The 23,633-nt window shown below is 40.9% G+C and overlaps 1 protein-coding gene across 2 annotated transcripts in view; it reads left to right on the forward strand.

The window, feature by feature from the left end:
* The window catches only part of LOC110065687 (uncharacterized), a 39,768-nt gene that overhangs the window by 1,665 nt on the left and 14,470 nt on the right, over window positions 1-23,633 (forward strand). For both annotated transcript variants that reach the window (XM_089270839.1, XM_089270838.1), the window contains exon 2: window positions 23-1,081. In XM_089270839.1, the coding sequence (XP_089126965.1) occupies window positions 23-1,081 (1,059 nt within the window). The remainder of the gene's footprint in view (window positions 1-22; window positions 1,082-23,633) is intronic.

The following is a 23,633-nucleotide window of genomic DNA, read 5'->3' on the forward strand; positions in this document are numbered from 1 at the left end:
TTTCATTCTATTTCATTGACAGTTCATATTGGAAGAACCCGCCGGTCTTCATCTGAAGCTGGCACAAAACCAGACGACCTTACTATGGAGTCAGTCAGAAGTGAGATAAACAAAACAATAAACTCTCTAACGTTACGATCATTCTGTTCATCCAAAGAACAAATCTGCGTGCAAGGACCGCCGGGAATGCAGGGTCCAAAGGGATCACGTGGAAGAAGAGGACCGCGTGGAGTCACGGGAAGGAAAGGGTCTAGTGGCAGCAAAGGAAATCAAGGCCCACATGGAAAGCAGGGAATTGTGGGGCCACCGGGTGAAAGGGGGAAACAAGGAATTATGGGGCAGGCGGGTCAAAAGGGGGAACAGGGAATTATGGGGCCGCCGGGTCGAACAGGGGAACAGGGTAATAGTGGGCCACCGGGTCCAAAGGGAAATCAGGGAATTACAGGGCAACCGGGTTTAAAGGGAAAACAGGGAATTATTGGGGCGCCAGGTCCGAAGGGAAATCAAGGAATTATAGGGCAACCGGGTTCAAAGGGAAAACAGGGAATTATTGGGCCGCCGGGTCCGAAGGGAAATCAGGGAATTATGGGGCCGTCGGGTCTGAAGGGAAGTCAGGGATTTATTGGGTCACCAGGTCCAAAGGGAAAACAGGGTATTATGGGGCCGCCGGGTCCGAAGGGAAATCAGGGACTTACGGGACCGCCGGGTCAGAAGGGAAATCAGGGATTTATTGGGTCACCAGGTCCAAAGGGGGAAGTTGGAATTGAAGGAGTCCCAGGTCCTAGTGGGAGCCCCGGTGCAAAGGGGGAACGCGGAGATTCCTTTTCACCTCCCACGATAGTGATCTTGCCGACGAAGCAAACAATCGCGGAATGGAATAGTGCAAGGTTCCAATGTTCTGTCGGCGGAAATCCCAAGCCAAGTGTCACATGGCTAGGAAAGAGCAGCACTCCTTTAAGAAGTCAGGATGGCAGATTAGATCTGCCTCACGTGACCTTTGATGACGCAGGAGAATACACTTGTATTGGAAGAAACTTGCTGGGCATTACAAGCCAGACTGCCACTTTGACCGTCGTAGAACGTAAGTTTCACTGTTTAATTTATGGATGGAAGGCGCAGTAAGTTTAGTGCATTGTCATTGAGATTGTCACGTAACTGGTCTGAGCCTGGCCTGGTTTGCTGCGCGATGTTTTTCTGTACTTCCCTTTCAGTGCTTTTCACCATTCAGGAGTATAGATGCATGTTTATATATTAATAAGTGGTGAAACCAGAGACAAAACTGGAGAACCTGCAACTGATTGCTTTTCTAGTCTTAGTACGCTGGACAAAACTGTTCCGTATCGACGTTTTACCTGAAAAAAATTAAAACAAGCAAATGTAAAATAAGAGTCGCAAATAATTATGTGGTTGTTTTAAACTTTATTAAATTCCACACATGGAAGTTGTTTCTATATCGATCACGCATGGAAGGCGTGCGTTACAGGCTATCCAAATTTGGTAACTGAATCGCAAAGGTATTCAAAATCATGTGATATCTCATTTGAAATGTTGTTCTGCGAAGAACATTGTTATGTTTTGGTGGATTTTTTTTTTTTTTTTAAACAAATAGGCAAGAAAGGGCGAGAAAGTCTTACAACTTAGTTTGCCAGTGAAATACGATATTGCCGTCAGACATTTTTTAGAGTCTTTAAACTGTTCTTGCCTCTAGATTCGTCTTCACCTGTTTTGAATATGGAAGCCTGTAGCCCACGCTTCGTACAAGCCACAATTGCATAAAATGCTGTTGCATTTAAGCGTTGTCGGCCAGAAACTTATGAAACTGCTTTTTGTGCTTACAGTACAGCCCAAAAATAATGCACGCGCAAGAACTTCTTTTTGCGTCCGCAAGCCGTCAACTTCCTGCGGCTTCTTGCGGGTCGCTTGCGCTTGGATCCTGCAGGACGCAAGAACTTCTTTGCGGTTAGGAGTTAAAACCGCAAGAACTTCTTTGCGGTAGGATTTTCAAACCACAAGAACTTCTTTGCGCTAACATCTTAGCACGCGAAAATCCGTATCAAGACAGTACCGTCTTGGCGACGGGTTCTAAAAAACTCAACTAACAGACACAACGAAAAAAATAGAACTAGCGCCGCACTTACCGTAAGAAACATTAAAACGACAAATTCTTAACTCTTGACAATTTAAACTCTAAAATTCAGTTCAGACAACGAACTTTTCATGAGTCTAACTTGATTCGAATTTGGACCGATCCCCGGGAACGGCCAAAGAAAAAGTAATGAACGGATGCGCGTTTGATGAAACTTCGAATTCATTGATCGGCGTGAGCTGCTGTTTTCATGTTCTACAAAGCTGTATTTCAATCCATCAAAACGTAAACAAATATAACAGAAGAAGAAGTTGATTCTCAGGCGTACCGACTAACAAACAAATCGTCGACCTTTCTACGTATACGGCAGGTATATTTTGCAGGTCGCAGGTTGCAGGTTGCAGGTTGCAGGTTGAAATTTAATTATAACTGGAAAACCACTGGCACTTAAAAGAAACGAACAGGTGGTAGACTGGTGACTGTTACATGACGCTCTTTACAGTCGCTCAGAAAGGTGGCTTTCACCTAAGTGCCAAACCGGCCGAAGCGATAGGAGGAGAGTGTATTCCTATGATTTTAAACCTGCAATGAATTATTGTTTTTGAAAAAACATCTGAAATATCATCTGAAATATCTGCTGAATTTGGTTTCTTCCCTGTGAGTACCAAAATGAAAACACACTGAGATTGTGCTAGTATATTCCGTCGGTTAAAATCTTATATTATTTCATTTCTTTATTTATTTGCTTCATTTGTGATGGCAATCTTCTGTTGTTGAGGGAAGACCCGAGCCAAATCTGGAATCGATGGAAACATCTGTGGAGCGGCCATCCAGATGGCTTTGAAGAGATTTCACTGGTCTCGGCGTGTCGATCGATAAGTACTTATAGCGGATCGATCGTGTTTTCGATGGACATAAGAACGTCGCTCACACCAAATGCAATCACAAACATGTTGGGAAGCGTACGAAGTCTCTGGTTTCTGCACACGGCGTAACAAGTTAGAAGATTGCCAAAGAAGGCCTCAGCGTGTTTTCACTATGTGAAAGAGGCGAACTACTTTATGTAAAAACCCCTGACGAGTATATAGGTTATTAATCATTTTTCGTGCCAGCGGTTTTCCAGTTATAATTAAATTTCAACCTGCAACCTACTACCTGCGACCTGCAAAATATACCTGCCGTTCACAAACCAAATGGATCGTTTTCACGTGACGTCATCAAATTCCAAAATTTCAAAACTAAAGAGCCACGAAAATTTTTATCCTCATAAGGCATAAAGAGATCTTAACTTATATCTGTTTACAACGTTCCAGCTCAATAGTGTGCTTGGTTTAGAAACCAGCGCCGTTTGAAGTTCAGAGTTATGTCGGTGCGTGACATACCACTCCGATCACGTTTGTGGAAAAATATACACTTATCTAGTGTTTTTTAGCCCTTTTAGGAGTTAAAGTGTTAGGCAAAGTGCTTGCGTAAATGTTTGTTGGTTCAGTCGCCTAGATAGCCAAAGTAAGTTCCAGATGTTTGCACTATTTTCCGGCCGCCATGTTGGTGGAGCTTTGTGCTCCACCAACATGGCGGCTCCACACTGGGCTCTGTAAATTTGCGCAAAACATTTCGACGAATATCTGAAGTTTGGGAAAACGCAATGACACAACAATTGGAGAAGTGTCTCCTTTACCTGTCTCCTATAATATTAAAATTTCTTGACTTTATCCACTGAATAGTTTTCGATTTAGTTTTTCGTTGCGTGACAGTGAAAACCATCTGTAAACCGTATGCATTAATAGAAGCAAAATGTTTGAACAAGGAACCGGATCCTAAGTTAGAGCTGTAACATGGGTTGTCAATTATTAATATAAGTTTAAATTGTAGTCTGTCCACAGCCATTCCTTGTTTTCTTCTTCGTAAAAACTGAGCGTGCGTGGCGAGCTCGCGAGATTGGTTGAATAATGTGTAGAGATGGCTCAGAGTACAAAACAGCGATATATCAATATGCACTATTAACATCTGTGTGGACATCAAGAAACATTCAGAAAAAAAAAAAAGTTGTGTGGCTGGTAATACAAGAACGTTTTCCTAAACAGGCCCTATTAGTTCAACGAATGGATAACGTTATCCACGCGATGAATTCACGTTCTTGTTTTTAAACTGAAATTCAGTGGACAACTTAGATTTTTTTTCCCTCTGGATAGCAATTTGCCCCTAGACAGCGTTATCCAAATCCTCTGGGCCCTGTAGGAAATTTTTGTATAAAAAAAACAAGAAAATGACTTGAAAACTCCATACAACTGAAACCGGAGATAAGCGCCAGCCTGATGGGCCACTTGGTTCGTATGCAGACTTTACCTTACCTATGACACTCTGCAACCGAAGCCGTCTAATTGCTTCTGAAATTGTCCTTTGCCCGTAATCAGAGTCAAAAAGACGATGTTGAATTTTAACGTAAAAGTACCAGCATTAGAGTATATGTACCTAACTGAAATTTTGCGACGCGAATAGGCTAAGTAGATGTGAGGTTTTGATTGTTTTCAACCCAAAAACGCTAAATTTTTAAGTTTTTTTCTTTTTTTTTTTTTTTTTTTTTTTTTTTTTTATCCACTCACCTGCAGAAGTACAACTTTTGCCATTTCCGGAAAATCCAGCTTTACATGTGCAAGTGTAAGATCCATGAGTGTTACTACAGACAGCATTTGCATCACAGCCATGAGAGTTGGAAGAGCACTCGTTTATATCTAATATAAGAAACGTTAAGAAATCTATTCGGGTTTGCGTTCATGATATTGTATTAATTACGATAACCTATATCGTGGGTAAAAAATTACTAACAATTTCGGCGCGAAATTTCAGCGTTAATTTGAAATTTCACATGTAATATTACAATATTGTCATGGTAACGTTTGGCACAAGATTTATCGATACAATAAACACGTCAAAAACCCAGGATTGTGAGCGTAATTTGTCTCCCACGATATTACTAGGTAATCAAATGGTATACTCGTGAAATTCAAAAAAAAAATAATAATATCACTTGCGTTTTGTCAAAATTCTAGTAATTTCCCTCGCCTAAAGGCTCACAAAATTATTAGAATTTTGCAAAGATTGTGAAATTATCTTCTAATTTCACTAGTCACCAGTTGATTACCCACACTTAATTAGGTAATTAATTGAGCTGAGAACAAAAACATGCCGCAACTTTACCACAATCTAACGTACCACTGCGAGATCTGCCATCGCCAGCATATCCAGCTTTACATGTGTAAGTGTAAGATGCATGAGTATTACTACAGACAACATTGACGTCACAGCTATGAGAGTTATGGAAGAGCATTCGTCTGCGTCTCAAACAATGTTATAGGAATAAATAGCGCAAAGAAGTTGAGAATGTCGTTGGCATGGACAATTTTCAAAAACATACCAAATCTATCACACGCGTGTACAAAAAAGAACAAGATGGCTGACAAGGTCGATGTCCGAAACATCAACGATTAAGTACCACTGACCGGTACTAGCGCGCCTTTAGAACTGTTTACTGTAAACAGATTGAAAATGTTTATATTTTTTATCAATCATGGAAAAATATTCAAAATATCTAGTTGTGGAAATTACACAAGATTTTACGATTAAAGCGTGGTATAATAGGCGATTTCCATTTGACAAAAATTCCAGAACTATTTTCCGAAATTGGAACTATTTGACCGAAGTCGTTAAGATCATTAAAATAACCTACCACTTATACTTCATCTGGTTAGGAGTCAGTTAAAGATTCGGCTGTTAATATTCTAGCTTGACACTCACATGCAGGGGAGATTGTAAACTTTTGTTTTTTTTCTTTTGTTTATATATCGTGCTTCTATATGTCAGACGCCCCCTATGTGTCAGACGCCCCAATATGTGAGACGCTTTTATATGTCAGACGCTCCTATTTCTCAGATGTCCCTATATGTCAGATGCCCCTATATGTCAGACGCCCCTATATGTCAGACGCCCCTATATGTCAGACGCTCCTATATGTCAGATGCCCCTATATGTCAGACACCCCTATTTGTCAGACGCCCCTATTTCTCAGATGCCCCTATATGTCAGACGCCCCTATATGTCAGACGCTCCTATATGTCACACGCCCCTATTAGTCAGACGCCCCTATTTCTCAGATGCCCGTATATGTCAGACGCCCCTATATGTCAGACGCTCCTCTATGTCAGATGCCCCTATATGTCAGACGCCCCTATATGTCAGACGCTCCTCTATGTCAGATGCCCCTATATGTCAGACGCTCCTATATGTCAGATGCCCTTATATGTCAGACACCCCTATTTGTCAGATGCCCCTATATGTCAGATGCCCCTATATATCAGACGCTCCTCTATGTCAGATGCCCCTATATGTCAGACGCCCCTATATATCAGACGCTCCTCTATGTCAGATGCCCCTATATATCAGACGCTCCTATATGTCAGATGCCCCTATATGTCAGACGCTCCTATATGTCAGATGCCCCTATATGTCAGACGCTCCTATATGTCAGACGCCCCTATTTGTCAGACGCCCCTATTTCTCAGATGCCCGTATATGTCAGACGCCCCTATATGTCAGACGCTCCTATATGTCAGATGCCCCTATATGTCAGACGCTCCTATATGTCAGATGCCCCTATATGTCAGACACCCCTATTTGTCAGACGCCCCTATTTCTCAGATGCCCCTATATGTCAGACGCCCCTATATGTCAGACGCTCCTATATGTCACACGCCCCTATTAGTCAGACGCCCCTATTTCTCAGATGCCCGTATATGTCAGACGCCCCTATATGTCAGACGCTCCTATATGTCAGATGCCCCTATATGTCAGACGCCCCTTTATGTCAGACGCTCCTCTATGTCAGATGCCCCTATATGTCAGACGCTCCTATATGTCAGACGCTCCTATATGTCAGATGCCCTTATATGTCAGACACCCCTATTTGTCAGATGCCCCTATATGTCAGATGCCCCTATATATCAGACGCTCCTCTATGTCAGATGCCCCTATATGTCAGACGCCCCTATATATCAGACGCTCCTCTATGTCAGATGCCCCTATATATCAGACGCTCCTATATGTCAGATGCCCCTATATGTCAGACGCTCCTATATGTCAGATGCCCCTATATGTCAGACGCTCCTATATGTCAGACGCCCCTATTTGTCAGACGCCCTTATTTCTCAGATGCCCGTATATGTCAGACGCCCCTATATGTCAGACGCTCCTATATGTCAGATGCCCCTATATGTCAGACGCTCCTATATGTCAGATGCCCCTATATGTCAGACGCTCCTATATGTCAGATGCCCCTATATGTCAGACACCCCTATTTGTCAGACGCTCCTCTATGTCAGATGCCCCTATATGTCAGACGCTCCTATATGTCAGATGCCCATATATGTCAGACACCCTTATTTGTCAGATGCCCCTATATGTCAGATGCCCCTATATATCAGACACTCCTCTATGTCAGATGCCCCTATATGTCAGACGCCCCTATATATCAGACGCTCCTCTATGTCAGATGCCCCTATATATCAGACGCTCCTATATGTCAGATGCCCCTATATGTCAAGCGCTCCTATATGTCAGATGCCCCTATATGTCAGACGCTCCTATATGTCAGACGCCCCTATTTGTCAGACGCCCCTATTTGTCAGACGCCCCTATTTCTCAGATGCCCGTATATGTCAGACGCCCCTATATGTCAGACGCTCCTATATGTCAGACGCCTCTATTTGTCAGACGCCCCTATTTCTCAGATGCCCGTATATGTCAGACGCCCCTATATGTCAGACGCTCCTATATGTCAGACGCCCCTATTTGTCAGACGCCCCTATTTCTCAGATGCCCCTATATGTCAGACGCCCCTATATGTCAGACGCTCCTATATGTCAGATGCCCCTATATCTCAGACGCCCCTATATATTAGACGCTCCTCTATGTCAGATCCCCCTATATCTCAGACGCTCCAATATGTCAGATGCCCCTATATGTCAGACACCCCTATTTGTCAGATGCCTCTATATGTCAGATGCCCCTATATATCAGACGCTCCTCTATGTCAGATGCCCATATATGTCAGACGCTTCTATATGTCAGATGCCCCTATATGTCAGACGCCCCTATATATCAGACGCTCCTCTATATCAGACGCTCCTCTATGTCAGATGCCACTATATGTCAGACGCTCCTATATGTCAGATGCCCCTATATGTCAGACACCCCTATTTGTCAGATGCCCTTATATGTCAGATGCCCCTATATATCAGACGCTCCTCTATGTCAGATGCCCCTACATGTCAGACGCCCCTATATATCAGACGCTCCTCTATGTCAGATGCCCCTATATATCAGACGCTCCTATATGTCAGATGCCCCTATATGTCAGACGCTCCTATATGTCAGACGCACCAATTTGTCAGACGCCCCTATTTCTCAGATGCCCGTATATGTCAGACGCCCCTATATGTCAGACGCTCCTATATGTCACATGCCCCTATATGTCAGACGCCCCTATATGTCAGACGCTCCTATATTTCTCAGATGCCCCTATATGTCAGACACCCCTATATGTCAGACGCCCCTATATGTCAGACGCTCCTATATGTCACATGCCCCTATATGTCAGACGCCCCTATATGTCAGACGCTCCTATATTTCTCAGATGCCCCTATATGTCAGACACCCCTATATGTCAGACGCCCCTATATGTCAGACGCCCCTATATGTCAGATGCCCCTATATGTCAGACGCTCCTATATGTCAGACGCTCCTATATGTCAGATGCCCCTATATGTCACACACCCCTATTTCTCAGATGCCCCTATATGTCAGATGCCCCTATATGTCAGACGCTCCTATATGTCAGGCACCCCTATATGTCAGACGCCCCTATTTCTCAGATGCCCCTATATGTCAGACGCCCCTATATGTCAGACGCCCCTATTTCTCAGATGCCCCTATATGTCAGACGCTCCTATATGTCAGGTGCCCCTATATGTCAGACGCTCCTATATGTCAGACACCCCTTTTCTCAGATGCCCCTATATGTCAGACGCCCCTATATGTCAGACGCCCCTATTTCTCAGATGCCCCTATATGTCAGACGCTCCTATATGTCAGACGCCCTTATTTCTCAGTTGCCCCTATATGTCAGACGCTCCTATATGTCAGACGCGCCTATATGTCAGACGCTCCTATATGTCAGACGCCCCTATATGTCAGACACCCGTATTTGTCAGATGCCCCTATATGTCAGACGCCCCTGTTTCTCAGATGCCCTTATATGTCAGACGCCCCTATATATCAGACGCTCCTCTATGTCAGATGCCCCTATATGTCAGACGCCCCTATTTCTCAGATGCCCCTATATGTCAGACGCCCCTATATGTCAGATGCTCCTACATGTCAGATGCTCCTATATATCAGACGCTCCTATATATCAGACGCTCCTCTATGTCAGGCACCCCTATATATTAGACGCCCCTATATGTCAGACGCGCCTATATGTCAGACGCCCCTATATGTCAGATGCCCCTATATGTCAGACGCCCCTATTTGTCAGATGCCCCTATATGTCAGACGTTCCTATATGTCAGACGCTCCTATCTGTCAGAAGCCCCTATATGTCAGACGCCTCTGTTTGTCAGGTAGCGTTATCAATCACTTTGGAAAATTCACGCTGAAGTGAATATCCATTTGCCAAATTTTGGTAAGCGACTCTCTGTTTTAGAAACTGCCGTCACGTTTTCTGCTTCGGCGAGCTATCTTCACTTGGAGTTGTAAAGTCTTCCTGATGTGAACCCATCCTGTAAGTTCCAATTTGTTTGTTTTAATTTCGCTTATCCCTATACGATAACACTTCAGTTGTTTGTCGAAGTTGTTGTTTAAACTGCAACTTTAAACAAATAGTTGTGTCGATTGTCGCCGATAACCTCACGTCTTAAAACATGATAAACCGTATTTGTAAATAAGATTAGTGCCAAGGCACGTTTTGAAGTGGTAGGGATAATAGCTTGGTAGACTGTGAAATTTATTAAATTATTCTGTTGCGGTTGGAAACCAAGAAAGGATTTTGCTTTTTGACTCTAGTAGTTCTATTAAATAAATGTCACAGAATTCTACACGAGTGTATTAAGCTTATATCAAAAAGACAGACGCAGCAAACAGGGTGAAGGAAGTTAACATTTTTAAGGTAAGATGATTTTATTTACTTCTATTCTTTAAGTTAATATTCTATGAATGTTGAGGGAAAGAATTGAACCTAAACAAACGGAACAATAGAAGAGAATTACAACAACAGCAAAGAAAAATAAGTCATGGTTTCAATGTTTAGTTTGGATTTAAGCACAGATATATAGCCTGCTTATAAGATATTGAGTACAAGCATCAGAAATGCAAAGGAAAATGAGAAAAAATGCTAAAAAAAAAAAATGAAAATTAATCTTTCTGTAAAGAAATCGTTTCACCTTCAGATCGAATATAACTTGAACGTCGCTACCACTGCGAAAGCTTTACACATTGATCAGCGGATTCGATCACAAAAAGACTGACAGCAATCGACGACAGGAAGAAAGGAAAGAAGGAAGGATGGAGTTAAACTCGCATCCATACCTACAACTTGGATTTTCCAACTTGAAAATGAAACTGAAAACGGTAAAAGATGACGACTGTTCCGAAATAATCACATCATTTCATAGACACTAACCTGTTTGACACTGGGTCCCCTTGAATCCCGGTACACAGGTGCAGGTGAACCCATTCACTTGGTCGGTGCAGGTTCCACCGTTCAGACAGGGGTTGCTGGCGCACTCATCGATATCTGATTGAGATGAAAATATCAAGAAAAACAAGAAAGTTATTATAACAATTTAAAAAAATGATGTCCGATGCCTCAAGGATCCTGATGTTTCATTGACACACATGGATAAGGGGGGTTCTGTGACAGGTATTAAAAATAGTTCTGTGACAGTTTACAGTTCTGTGACAGTTTTACGGTCCTATGGAAAAGCTCAATTATTATTCTTACCAGATGCTTTTGTTGACGAGATGAAACAGATGAACCCACTAAAAGTCGCCATTATTCTCTTGTCAAAAGAAATGTAAACATGTCTGAGCGTGAAGTACTTTGCCCTGGGGCAATCAGCTGTTTATTTTTTTCGCTCTAGTGGAAGCTCTTTGTTTTACCACGTTTTTCGCTCGATTTTTTATCGAAAAAAGCTGAAAAGTGTTGTTTTTATTGACCAGGCAGAGAAGAAATGCCGTATTCTAACAAACTGTGGGCAGAAAAGAGAAATCTGCCCCTAAAATTCCTCTTGGCTTCAACATTCCTGATGGCTTTGAAAATTCCTGATGGCTTCACCTGAAGCCAAGAGGAATGCAACCGGCTTTAACTGAAGCCAAGAGGAATGTGCAACCGGAAGCCGTAGTCTGAAGGCTTTAAACAACCGGAAGCGTGTCAACAACTTCGCGTGTAATATCACGCACGTTTTTCTGCCACTCAGGCGTAAAATATTCATTCACAAGAAACGTGATCAAGGGGAAACTGACAATCATGTTTTAATAATAAACGAAGCCGTGAATTTTCAAATGTTAATTTGAACAGGCGGCGAGAGCAGTAAATTGTTTTGAAATATATATACAAGATCTGTGAAGGCGGTGAGAATGCAGTTTGATAAAGAGGCTGTAAGAGAAATAATGTGGCAGGGGATGTCAGTGGATGAGTACAGAAAAGCACAAGAGCCTATTGAAGATGTGTTTGACGAGCAGGGGATGGTAGAAGATGAGTACAGAAATGCACAAGAGCCTATTAAAGAGGTGTTTGATGAGGCAGGAAGATCATGCATGCGGTTGATGTGGGCCGCGTTGGCAAGCAAGGTTGGTAAATAAAAGGCGCAGGTGGGAACGGCAACGTCGAATTTAAGTTTTATCGAAGCCGTCATCAACCTTTTTTCTATTGAACAAATGTAACTCTAGGGGATGACAAAATGGACCGAGGACAAACTTGTGACATTGTTGACACACCACCAAAAGATAGGTGCTACTGGCCAGCAGTCGAAGACTTTCAAGAGCGAGAAGAAGTCGTCAAATGGCGCGATATCCAGCAGGGTGCATACAAGGTGCATGAAGTCCAAGATCGTGGACGCAATAAATACGGACCATCGGTCGTTTTGAAACTGGAACATGAAAATGGGTCAATAATATTCGTGTGGGCGCCGTCTTCGCTAACGTATGCGTTGCAAAACAGACAGCGCACGGATTATATCTTTAATATTGGAATGAGACAATCAAAAAATGGTAACATGTATTATGATTTTTAAGCTGTTCTAAACAACAAAACGTCTCTTTGGCCTGAATTTTTTTTTTTTTTTTTTTTTTTTTTTTTTTTGTGAACCGAGAGTTGGCAGAAAGCAAAAGGTTTTATTTTTTGTAACCCAAACCAAGTTTTTGTTTTGAGTTGATAGCGTTTCGCGCGAGTGCATGCCACCATTGTCTATTTTTCCACGGAATAGACTCAAGAGACTTAACCATTTTACGGTCTGCGGCGTTTTTGCATTTTTTTCTCGTTTTCACCATATTTTTGTTTACGAAAAGCGCAACTACTGTAATCAACGTCATTGTTGAAGCGACCTTTGGGGAAATTAGCTGATCACTCCAACACTCTTTGTTTGGTTGCTTCTCTTTTTATTTCCACTATTGATGACCTGGGTACAATACTCACAACGTTCTCTTACTTGTTGCTCTTGACTGGTTACGGCAATTACTACAACTACTAGGAGCTAACTCGTCACGTTCCTTTTAAAGGGACAACCACGTCATCCATCAAATCAATGTCAATCTGTCAATTAGGCTAACGTAATGTCATGCGCAGTTCAAATAAGGTTCTATTGCGACTGCGCACCAAGCTACTTAGCATATTTTCCTTCGAGGTTATCGAGGTTGACTAAAACGTTTTCTACCTTGATTTTAACCGACTATTCTTAAGTGGCTGACCTAAATAAGGTAACGTGAGCAATATAAAAGTTACAATCTTCGTTCTTACCGATTAAAAGTTTAGGATAACACTAAGTTAAAAGATAAAAGTTGTTGTTAGATATTTCATACAACATAAGTGTTACAAGAAATAGGTTTGCAAACTCCCAGCTTCGTGGGCGGGATTTCCAGTTAAAACTATCTATCTCATTAACTGGACGTGCTCTTGGTACAAACATCCTTTAATGAGGTGCCGCTGCTATTGTTAGGAATCTTTTCTTTATTTGGGTAGAAGTGTGAATTAGGAATAAATTAATTTAAACATCGTTATCAAACTCCTTGAAAAGGTCAGTAAAAAGGGCAAGGTTTGACTGAAAAATTGGACGGGAGACTGAAAATAAGTTAAGGAGTCTAACGCGACTAATTCCAAAAAGAGCGCTTCCAAAATCTAGATTTCAACTTTTACTTCATTTTCTCGATCGACACCCGCGAGTAAACAAACGTGTTGCTGGACAACGCAGCTAAACCGAAAACATGCAGTGCAGCAACGGTGCTCGCAGAACATGAATGTACCAAGACATCCTACCAAGAATCGGCTACAAATTATTGAAGTAGACAGTACATTTTCAAAATAGTTAGATTACATGGCACCATTTCCAGTTTAACAACGGTCAAGTAATTTACACATTTCACTGAAGAAGTAGTTCCTAGGAAACGCAGCACCTGCGTACACATCAACAACGGTAAGAAAAGGCAACATTTTTTTAAACACCTAAAATATTCCAATATTACATTTCGAATGACCCAACACCTATTTCTCAAGACATTACCATTAACTTTTTACCCATTGTCACAACTAATGAATATGGTTGGGAATTTATATCTTGCTTGCATTTTTATTGTTTTACATCATGTTGCATAGCTACAGCGTCAGTAGAGCCGGTAGGTTGTTGATGTATTTCAATAATTTCTTCTTTTTCTGGATTATATTTCAGTTGTTGTTCATTTAGAAAAAGCAAACAATAGTATCCACATCTTGCACTCCCAACCCACTGCAGCTGGTTGTCATTACAAAGAAAGGTCTTCTTTCGTAATTTTTCAGTTTAATTTCTACTCATTCGGTGGCGGCAGTCCGAAAGAGTCGAAATTTCATGTTCACTGTTTTTCCCGCGCTAGCAGCAAACCCAGTGTGTGCCCACGCTTTCGAAATCGTCCAGGTTGATGAAGACGAAGACAACCAGCTGCAGTGGGTTGGGAGTGTAAGATGTGGATATTATTGTTTGCTTTTTCTAAATGAAAGAAACAAAGGTAAGAGTTTCAAAGACATCCTCGACATGTTTTCTGACAACGTGCATGAAAACGAACGAATTGTAAAAACAAATCTTCTTCTTAATATACGAACATGGATGTCTACTGCGTGAAAGACAGGTGTGTGACCCCGAATGTTGAAGGTACAGAAAAAATAGTTTTGACAAAAAACAATCGCAAAATGCTCAAAGTCAAGTGTGCTGTGTGCGGAATCACCAAAACCCGTTGTTTGCCGGGAAACTGACGGGGCCCTCCCGCGCAGAGGGCTCTGGAATTTTAAGCGGCGTCGCCGACACCGGACTCGAGCTGTTTATCTCAAAAGGTATCCTCTTTCTCGCAAAAAAAGGCGTCGAGGCTAGCAGATATTATGCTTCTGAGGCAATGAGAAATCCTGCATTGCAAAAGAAAGCGATAAACTATGGCATGAAAAAAGCTCGGCCTGCGATTGAAAAAGTTGGGCGCGAGTTGCTAGACCAGCTTTCAACAAAAGTGAGGCCAAACTACCGATACAAGACTGATATAGCTGATCTTGATGGCGCGGGTTTGACATTCATTCGGCGATTGGAAAGCTCCCTGCCCCCCAAAAAGGTTGGACCTTGCCTGGGCACAATTATACCGGCCTATAAATAATAATAATCTTTATACAGGAGGCTCCACTCACTAATGTGGTTTTCAGGGAGGTCCTGAAATAAAAATGATGGCAATCAAAAACTTAAATCAAACCAAAATTATTACAGCGTTGATTAAAAACCTCTAAAAGCTAAAAAATATATAACTAAAGATATATAAAGTTGAAACATTGAAACTCGTAGTAAAATATAAAATACAATTAGTCATTTACGGTTAATACAACTACCTAGCTTATATATACCTAATATTTACATTAATGTTTTGCGCAGGACATCCTTAAAGTCTCTTAAAAATAATTTTTTTGTTGTTGGCGACAGGTCATTCCAGTCAGTTAAAACACTGTTAAAGGATCTAAGAAGTCCCCAGTTGGTAGCAGATTTTGTAGTTCGGATGATTTCCTTAGAGCGGGTGTTATGGCTATGATAGTCTTGTCCTCGCACAATGATGTTATTTCTACTGTTGTCATTGACTAAATTATACATATGGATGCAACGCTGCATTTGCCTTCTGGCAGACAGGTTCATCCAGTTTAGATCTGAAAGTGCTTAGGATGAAGACGAATACGGCGACCTATCCAGGACCAATTTAGCAGCGCTACTTTGGAGAACTTGGATTGAATCCATTAGGACTTTGTTGTTCTTATCGCCCCAAACAATACTGGCATATTCAAGTATTGGGATGGCCATTGTCGTGACATAAATTTTTCTGGCATAGGCAGGAAGCAGATGTTCTATTCTCCGTAAAATCCCCAGCCTTTCCGAGACTTTCAATTTGATCAATATGATCATGCCAGGTTAGGTGCTGGTTTATAGTTACACCAAGGTACTTGAATTTTGTTACTTTCTCCAGTTGACTGTTATTAGCCATAAGATCTATATCGTTAAAGTGACTTAGCTTGGAGTTACTACCAATGATCGTGAACGTCGACTTTGCAACAGTTAATGTCAACTTGTTGACATTCACCCAGGATGTAATCGCTGCCAAGTCCGCATTCACTTTTGATTACAAGTCATTTGGGCAGCTCTCATAGCAATAAAACGCCATATCATCAGCGAACATAGTCATCTTTGAATGGTTGCTTTATACTAAGACTATACAATCAGTCTTGAACAACAACTGAAATATAATCCAGAAACAGGAGAAATTATTGAAATATATCAACAACCTACCGGCTCTACTGACGCTGTAGCTATGTAACATGACGTTGATTACAGTAGTTGCGCTATTCGTAAACAAAAATATGGTGAAAACGAGAAAAAAATGCAAAAACGCCGCAGACCGTAAAATGGTCAAGTCTCTTGAGTCTATTCCGTGGAAAAATAGACAATGGTGGCATGCACTCGAGCGAAACGCTATCGACTCAAAACAAAAACTTGGTTTGGGTTACAAAAAATAAAACCCTTTGCTTTCTGCCAACTCTCGGTTCACAAAAAAAAAAACAAAAAAACAAAAAAAAAAACAAAAAATTCAGGCCAAAGAGACGTTTTGTTGTTCAGAACAGCTTAAATATCATAATACATGTTTTCTTTGGTTGCCTCATTCCAGTGTAAGCGTTTTGTTGTTTAGAACAGCTTAAAAACCATAATACATGTTACCATTTTTTGATTGTCTCATTCCAATATTAAAGATATAATCCGTGCGCTGTCTGTTTTGCAACGCATACGTTAGCGAAGACGGCGCCCACACGAATATTATTGACCCATTTTCATGTTCCAGTTTCAAAACGACCGATGGTCCGTATTTATTGCGTCCACGATCTTGGACTTCATGCACCTTGTATGCACCCTGCTGGATATCGCGCCATTTGACGACTTCTTCTCGCTCTTGAAAGTCTTCGACTGCTGGCCAGTAGCACCTATCTTTTGGTGGTGTGTCAACAATGTCACAAGTTTGTCCTCGGTCCATTTTGTTATCCCCTAGAGTTACATTTGTTCAATAGAAAAAAGGTTGATGACGGCTTCGATAAAACGTAAATTCGACGTTGCCGTTCCCGCCTGCGCCTTTTTTTACCAACCTTGCTTGCCAACGCGGCCCACAACAACCGCATGCATGATCATGTTCCTGCCTCATCAAACACCTCTTTAATAGGCTCTTGTGCATTTCTGTACTCATCTTCTACCATCCCCTGCTCGTCAAACACATCTTCAATAGGCTCTTATGCGTTTCTGTACTCATCCACTAACATCCCCTGCCACATTATTTCTCTTACAGCCTCTTTATCAAACTGCATTCTCATCGCCTTCGCAGATCTTGTATATATCTTTCAAAAAAATTTTATTGCTCTCGCCGCCTGTTCAAATTAACATTTGAAAATTGACGGCTTCGTTTATTATAAAAACATGATTGTCAGTTTCCCCTTGATCACGTTTCTTGTGAATGAATATTTTACGCCTGAGTGGCAGAAAAACGTGCGTGATATTACACGCGAAGTTGTTGACACGCTTCCGGTTGTTTAAAGCCTTCAGACTATGGCTTCCGGTTGCACATTCCTCTTGGCTTCAGTTAAAGCCGGTTGCATTCCTCTTGGCTTCAGGTGAAGCCATCAGGAATTTTCAAAGCCATCAGGAATGTTGAAGCCAAGAGGAATTTTAGGGGCAGATTTCTTCTTTTCTGCCCACAGTTTGTTAGAATACGGCATTTCTTCTCTGCCTGGTCAATGAAAACAACACTTTTCAGCTTTTTTCGATAAAAAATCGAGCGAAAAACGTGGTAAAACAAAGAGCTTCCACTAGAGCGAAACAATAAACAGCTGATTGCCCCAGGGCAAAATACTACACGCTCAGACATGTTTACATTTCTTTTGACAAGAGAATATTGGCGACCTCTTGTGGGTTCATCCGTTTCATCTCGTCAACAAAAGCATCTGGTAAGAATAATAATTGAGCTTTTTCATAGGACCGTAAAACATCTCAATCACGTCAGAAGAAAACCTTGACGCGGCCATGGTTTGCTTTATACTAAGACTGACCTCTTCTTCAATTGAAAATAAATCTATGACCAATCTCATAGACAGTGTGCAGGCAAATCCGCGCAAGCAAAACTTGCCCGCAACACACATGGATAAGGGGGTTTTGTGATCGTGACAATTTTGGGTTTATTTTTGAGGCGAGCCGCGAGGCGAGACTCAAATGGTAAGCTAAACTTGCCCCGGTCACAAACCCCCCGCCTTACACACATGGATAAGGGGGGTTCTGCGTACAGGAATTTAAAATTCTGTATAATTCACGGCGAGGGAAGCGAGCAGTAAACTGTCACAGAACTATTTTTAATACCCGTCACAGAACCCCCCTTATCCATGTGTGTCAATGAAACATCAGGATCCTTGAGGCATCGGACATTATTTTTTTAAATTGTTATAATAACTGTCTTGTTTTTCTTGATATTTTCACCTCGAATCAGATATCGATGAGTGCGCCAGTACCCCATGTCTGAACGGTGGAACCTGCACCGACCAAGTGAATGGGTTCACCTGCACCTGTGTACCGGGATTCAAGGGGACCCAATGTCAAACAGGTTAGTGTCCCGGGGGGGGGGGGTGGTACCTGGGTCAATCTTGGTTGGGTATGTGCCGCTGGCCTCTCAGAACCCCTACCCCATTATAGTCATTTTCTATGGCTAATTATAGACCCCATCTTAATCAGTTTTGGGTAAATGTAATTTTCACGACCCCAACTTAGTCACTTTCTGTTTGTGTGTCTACCGTATAAATCCCTTTAACTAAGTCTTTCTAAAATGAATTGACACATTTAATAAACTGACTGAAGAACACGTTACTTTACAACTACACTATAAACATTGTGGTATATTTGCTTACCAGAAACATTTTCAAACATACCGTCATAAATTGTTGAAATGCAAACAGTCTTCTTTAACGGTAACATTACACTAGCACTGACATTATAACAGCATTTTTGATGTGGATGATGTGGATACTTTGTTCTGGACTATTGTGCAACTGGTTAATGTATAAGTTGTGATTTCAAGGCCGGAAATGTAATGGGAACCGTTTGTCAAATATTAAACAACAGCAATAAATACGGTCACATTTTTTTTCGGCGAATCTTTCCGTTTATAAGTCACAACTTGCCAGAATTTTCTTCCTCTCAAAATCCCGGAAAAGTGTGACCCCATTCTAGTCACCCTATAAAAAATGCTTGAAAAGACGACCCCATTATAGTCAGTCCAGTCGTAAAAATGCGACCCCATCCAGCGGCACATCCCCATCAGCCCATTTATAGGAAGTGCTTCCCCCCCCCCCCCGGGGTTAGTGTCGATGAAATGATGTGATTATTTCGGAACAGTCGTCATCTTTTACTGTTTTCAGTTTCATTTTTAAGTTGGAAAATCCAAGTTGTAGGTATGGATGCGAGTTTAACTCCATCCTTCCTTCTTTCCTTTCTTCCTTTCGTCGATTGCTGTCAGTCTTTTTGTGATCGAACCCGCTGATCAATGTGTAAAGCTTTTGCAGTGGTAGCGACGTTCAAGTTATATTCGATCTGAAGGTGAAATGATTTCCTTACAGAAAGATTAATTTTCATTTTTTTTTTTTTTAGCATTTTTTCTCATTTTCCTTTGCATTTCTGATGCATGTACTGAATATCTTATAAACAGGCTATATATCAGTGCTTAAATCCAAACTGAACATTGAAACCATGACTTTTTTGTTTTTGCTGTTGTTGCAATTCTCTTTTATTATTCCGTTTGTTTGGGTTCAATTCTTTCCCTCAACATTCATAGAATATTAACTTAAAGAATAGAAATAAAATCATCTTACCTTAAAAATGTTAACTTCCATCACCCTGTTTGCTGCGTCTGTCTTTTTGATATAAACTTAATACACTCGTGTAGAATTCAGTGACATTTGTTTAATAGAACTACTAGAGTCAAAAAGCAAAATCCTTTCTTGGTTTCCAACCGCAACAGAATAATTTAATAAATTTGACAATCTACCAAGCTATTATCCCTACCACTTCAAAACGTGCCTTGGCACTAATCTTATTTACAAATACGGTTTATCATGTTTTAAGACGTGAGGTTATCGGCGACAATCGACACAACTGTTTCTTTAAAATTGCAGTTTATACAACAACTTCGACAAACAACTGAAGTGTTATCGTATAGGGATAAGCGAAATTAAAACAAACAAAGTTGAACTTGAAATGTCTTACAGGATGGGTTCACATCAGGAAGACTTTACAACTCCAAGTGAAGATAGTTCGCCGAAGCAGAAAACGTGACGGCAGTTTCTAAAACAAAGAGTCCCTTACCATAATTTGGCAAATGGAAATTCACTTCAGTGTGAATTTTCCAAAGAGATTGATAACGCTACCTGACAAACAGAGGCGTCTGACATATAGGAGCGTCTGACATATAGGGGCGTCTGCCATATAGGTGCGTCTGACATATAGGGGCGTCTGTAATATAGGATCGTCTGACATATAGGGGCGTCTGACATATAGGAGCGTCTGATATATAGGCGCGTCTGACATATAGGGGCGTCGACATATAGAGGCGTCTGACATATAGGGGCGTCTGACATATAGGGGCGTCTGACAGATAGGAGCGTCTGACATATAGAAGCGTCTGACATATAGGGGCGTCTGACATATAGGGGCGTCTGACATATAGGGGCGTCTGACATATAGGGGCGTCTGACATATAGGAGCGTCTGACATGTAGGGGCGTCTGACACATAGGGGCGTCTGACACATAGGACCGTCTGACATGTAGGGGCGTCTGACATATAGGAGCACGATATAAAAACAAAAAAAAAAAACAATACAAAACAAAAGTTGACAATCTCCCCTGCATGTGTGCGGTAAGCTAGAATAGATGTATGACCTTCTTTTGAAGGTCATTTTATATGGTCAGTAAAGATGGCCAAAAAAAATCAACAGCCGAATCTTTAACTGACTCCTAACCAGACGAAGTATCAGTGGTAGGTTATTTTAATGATTTTAATAACTCCGGTCAAATAGTTCAAATTTCGGAAAATAGTTCTGGAATTTTTGTCAAATGGAAAGCGCTAGGCTTTAATCGTAAACATTTGTGCAATTTCCACAACTAGATATTTAAATATATTTCCATGATTGATAAAGTATATATATTTTCGATCTGTTTACAGTAAACAGTTCTAAAGGCGCGCTAGTACCGATCAGGGGTACTTATTCGTTGACATGTTTCGTACATAGGCCTTCTCAGCCATCTTGTTCTTTTTTGTACGCTCGTGTGATACATTTGGCCATTGAATTAATGGTTGGCATGTTTTTGAAAATTGTCCACGCCAACGACATTCTCAACTTCTTTGCGATATTTATTCCTATAACATTGTTTGAGACGCAGACGAATGCTCTTCCAACTCTCATGGCTGTGATGTCAATGTTGTCTGTGGTAACACCCATGCATCTTACACTTGCACATGTAAAGCTGGATATGCTGGAGATGGCAGATCTTGCAGTGGTACGTTAGTTTGTGGTATAGTTGCGGCATGTTTTTGTTCTCAACTTAATTAATTATCTAAGTGTGGGTGATCAACTGGTGACTAGTGAAATTAGAAGATAATTTCAAAATCTTTGTGAAATTCTGATAATTTTGCGAGCCTTTAGGCGAGGGAGATTAGTGGAATTTTGACGTGTTTATTGTATCGAGAAATTTTGGGCCAGACGTTACCATGACAATATCATAATATCACATGTCAATTACAAATTAATGCTGAAGTTTCGCGCCGAAATTGTTAGTTATTTTTTACCCACGATATAGGTTATCGTAATTAATACAATATCATGAACGCAAACCCGAATAGATTTCTTAACGTTTCTTATATTAGATATAAACGAGTGCTCTTCCAATTCTCATGGCTGTGATGCAAAACGCTGTCTGTAGTAACACTCATGGATCTTACACTTGCACATGTAAAGCTGGTTTTTCCGGAAATGGCAAAAGTTGTACTTCTGCAAGTGAGTGGATTAAAAAAAAAAAATGGAAAATTTAACGTTTTTGGGTTGAAAACAATCAAAACCTCACATCTACTCAGCCTATCCGCGTCGCAAAATTTCAGTTAGGTACGTATACTCTAATGCTGGTATTTTTACTCTAAAACTCAACATCGTCTTTTTCACTCTGATTACGGGCAAAGGACAATTTCAGAAGCTATTAGACGACTTCCGTTGCAGAGTGTCATAGGTAAGGTTAAGTCTGCATACGAACCAAGTGGCCCATCAGGCTGGCGCTCATCTCCGGTTTCAGTTGCATGAAGTGTTCAAGTTATTTTGTTGATTTTCTTATGCAAAAATTCATACAGGGCCCAAAGGATTTGGATAACGCTGTCTAGGGGCAAATTGCTATCCAGAGGAAAAAAAATCTGAGTTATCCTCTAGATCTCAGTTTAAAAACAAGAACGTGAATTTATCTCGTGGATAGCGTTATCCACCCCTTGAACTAATAGGGCCTGTTTAGGAAAACCTTTTTGCATTACCAACAACACAACTTTTGTTTTCCTGACTGTTTCTTGACGGTCACAGATATTAATGGTGAATATTAAGATATCGCTGTTTGTACTCTGAATCACCTCTACAGTAGTCAAAGTGAGAACACAGAGTAATATTTTGCTTTCAAAACATCGGTCATCATGTAAAGCAAATATCAGATAAGCTTGTTAAGAATTCTTGCATCTCTTATTTTCATTGTTTCTTATAACAGCGTTAACTAAGAAGTTGCGTTTGGGCTCGCTATTTTCGGAGATTACTTAATTACTTTCGCAATATGCTAACAGCCGGCGTGGTTATTTTCGAATGATTATTGTTTTACAGTGTTAACATTGTCTTTGATATTTCGTTGAGTGACACTCACTGCGTTAATTAAAAATAAAAAATTCCTGGTAACATCCGCACTTTGAGGTGCATGTTCCTGTATAACAGGATGATTTTCTGACACTAATTCATCCTGCCCCTAAAGGCACCTCAGTACTACCTCATGTTTAGAACTGATAATTTGTTAACCTCATCACACACTATTCGTCACATTATTTGAACAAAAGCCTTCTATAGTCTAACCGTCTTAATCGTTGAATTGATGCCTCACCCCAGACTGCAAATAATATCATGAATGCGATCATTACACACATCAACGGAAAATTACGTTCGGTCCCACAATATAGTCAAGGAAACAATAAATTTAAGCTACATATGCACACCTTTGGCTGAGGAAATATTTAAAACTTTATAATGGTAATTGAACTGAGAGGAGTGCAATTTGGTCTGAAATCATTCGCGTGATTTCAAAATCGAACGAGCGCGTAGCGCGAGTTCGATTTGAAATCACAAGTATGATTTCAGACCAAAATTGCACGAAAGGAAGTTCGATTGCCACTTTATTAGATCCATTTTGAAATCGCTTAATTTCATCGCCTTAAATTTTAGATTTTTGTGTATTTGTTCCAGTAGCCGGTTTGTTGAAAATAGCGGAACCGGAAAAGCCTTCACGTGTCATTTAGCATACAAAACGATGTCATGTGACGAAAACTCATTCGAGCATGACAAATAATCAAAGCAGTTCTGAAGTCAGAAGGAAAATATATAGTCTACTTCATGCTTAAAAGTTCAGTTCTCGTCGCCTG

Source organism: Orbicella faveolata, unplaced genomic scaffold (assembly GCF_042242905.1).
Source record: "Orbicella faveolata isolate gen_17 unplaced genomic scaffold, um_ofav_v1 contig_34, whole genome shotgun sequence".
Classification (NCBI taxonomy): domain Eukaryota; kingdom Metazoa; phylum Cnidaria; class Anthozoa; order Scleractinia; family Merulinidae; genus Orbicella; species Orbicella faveolata.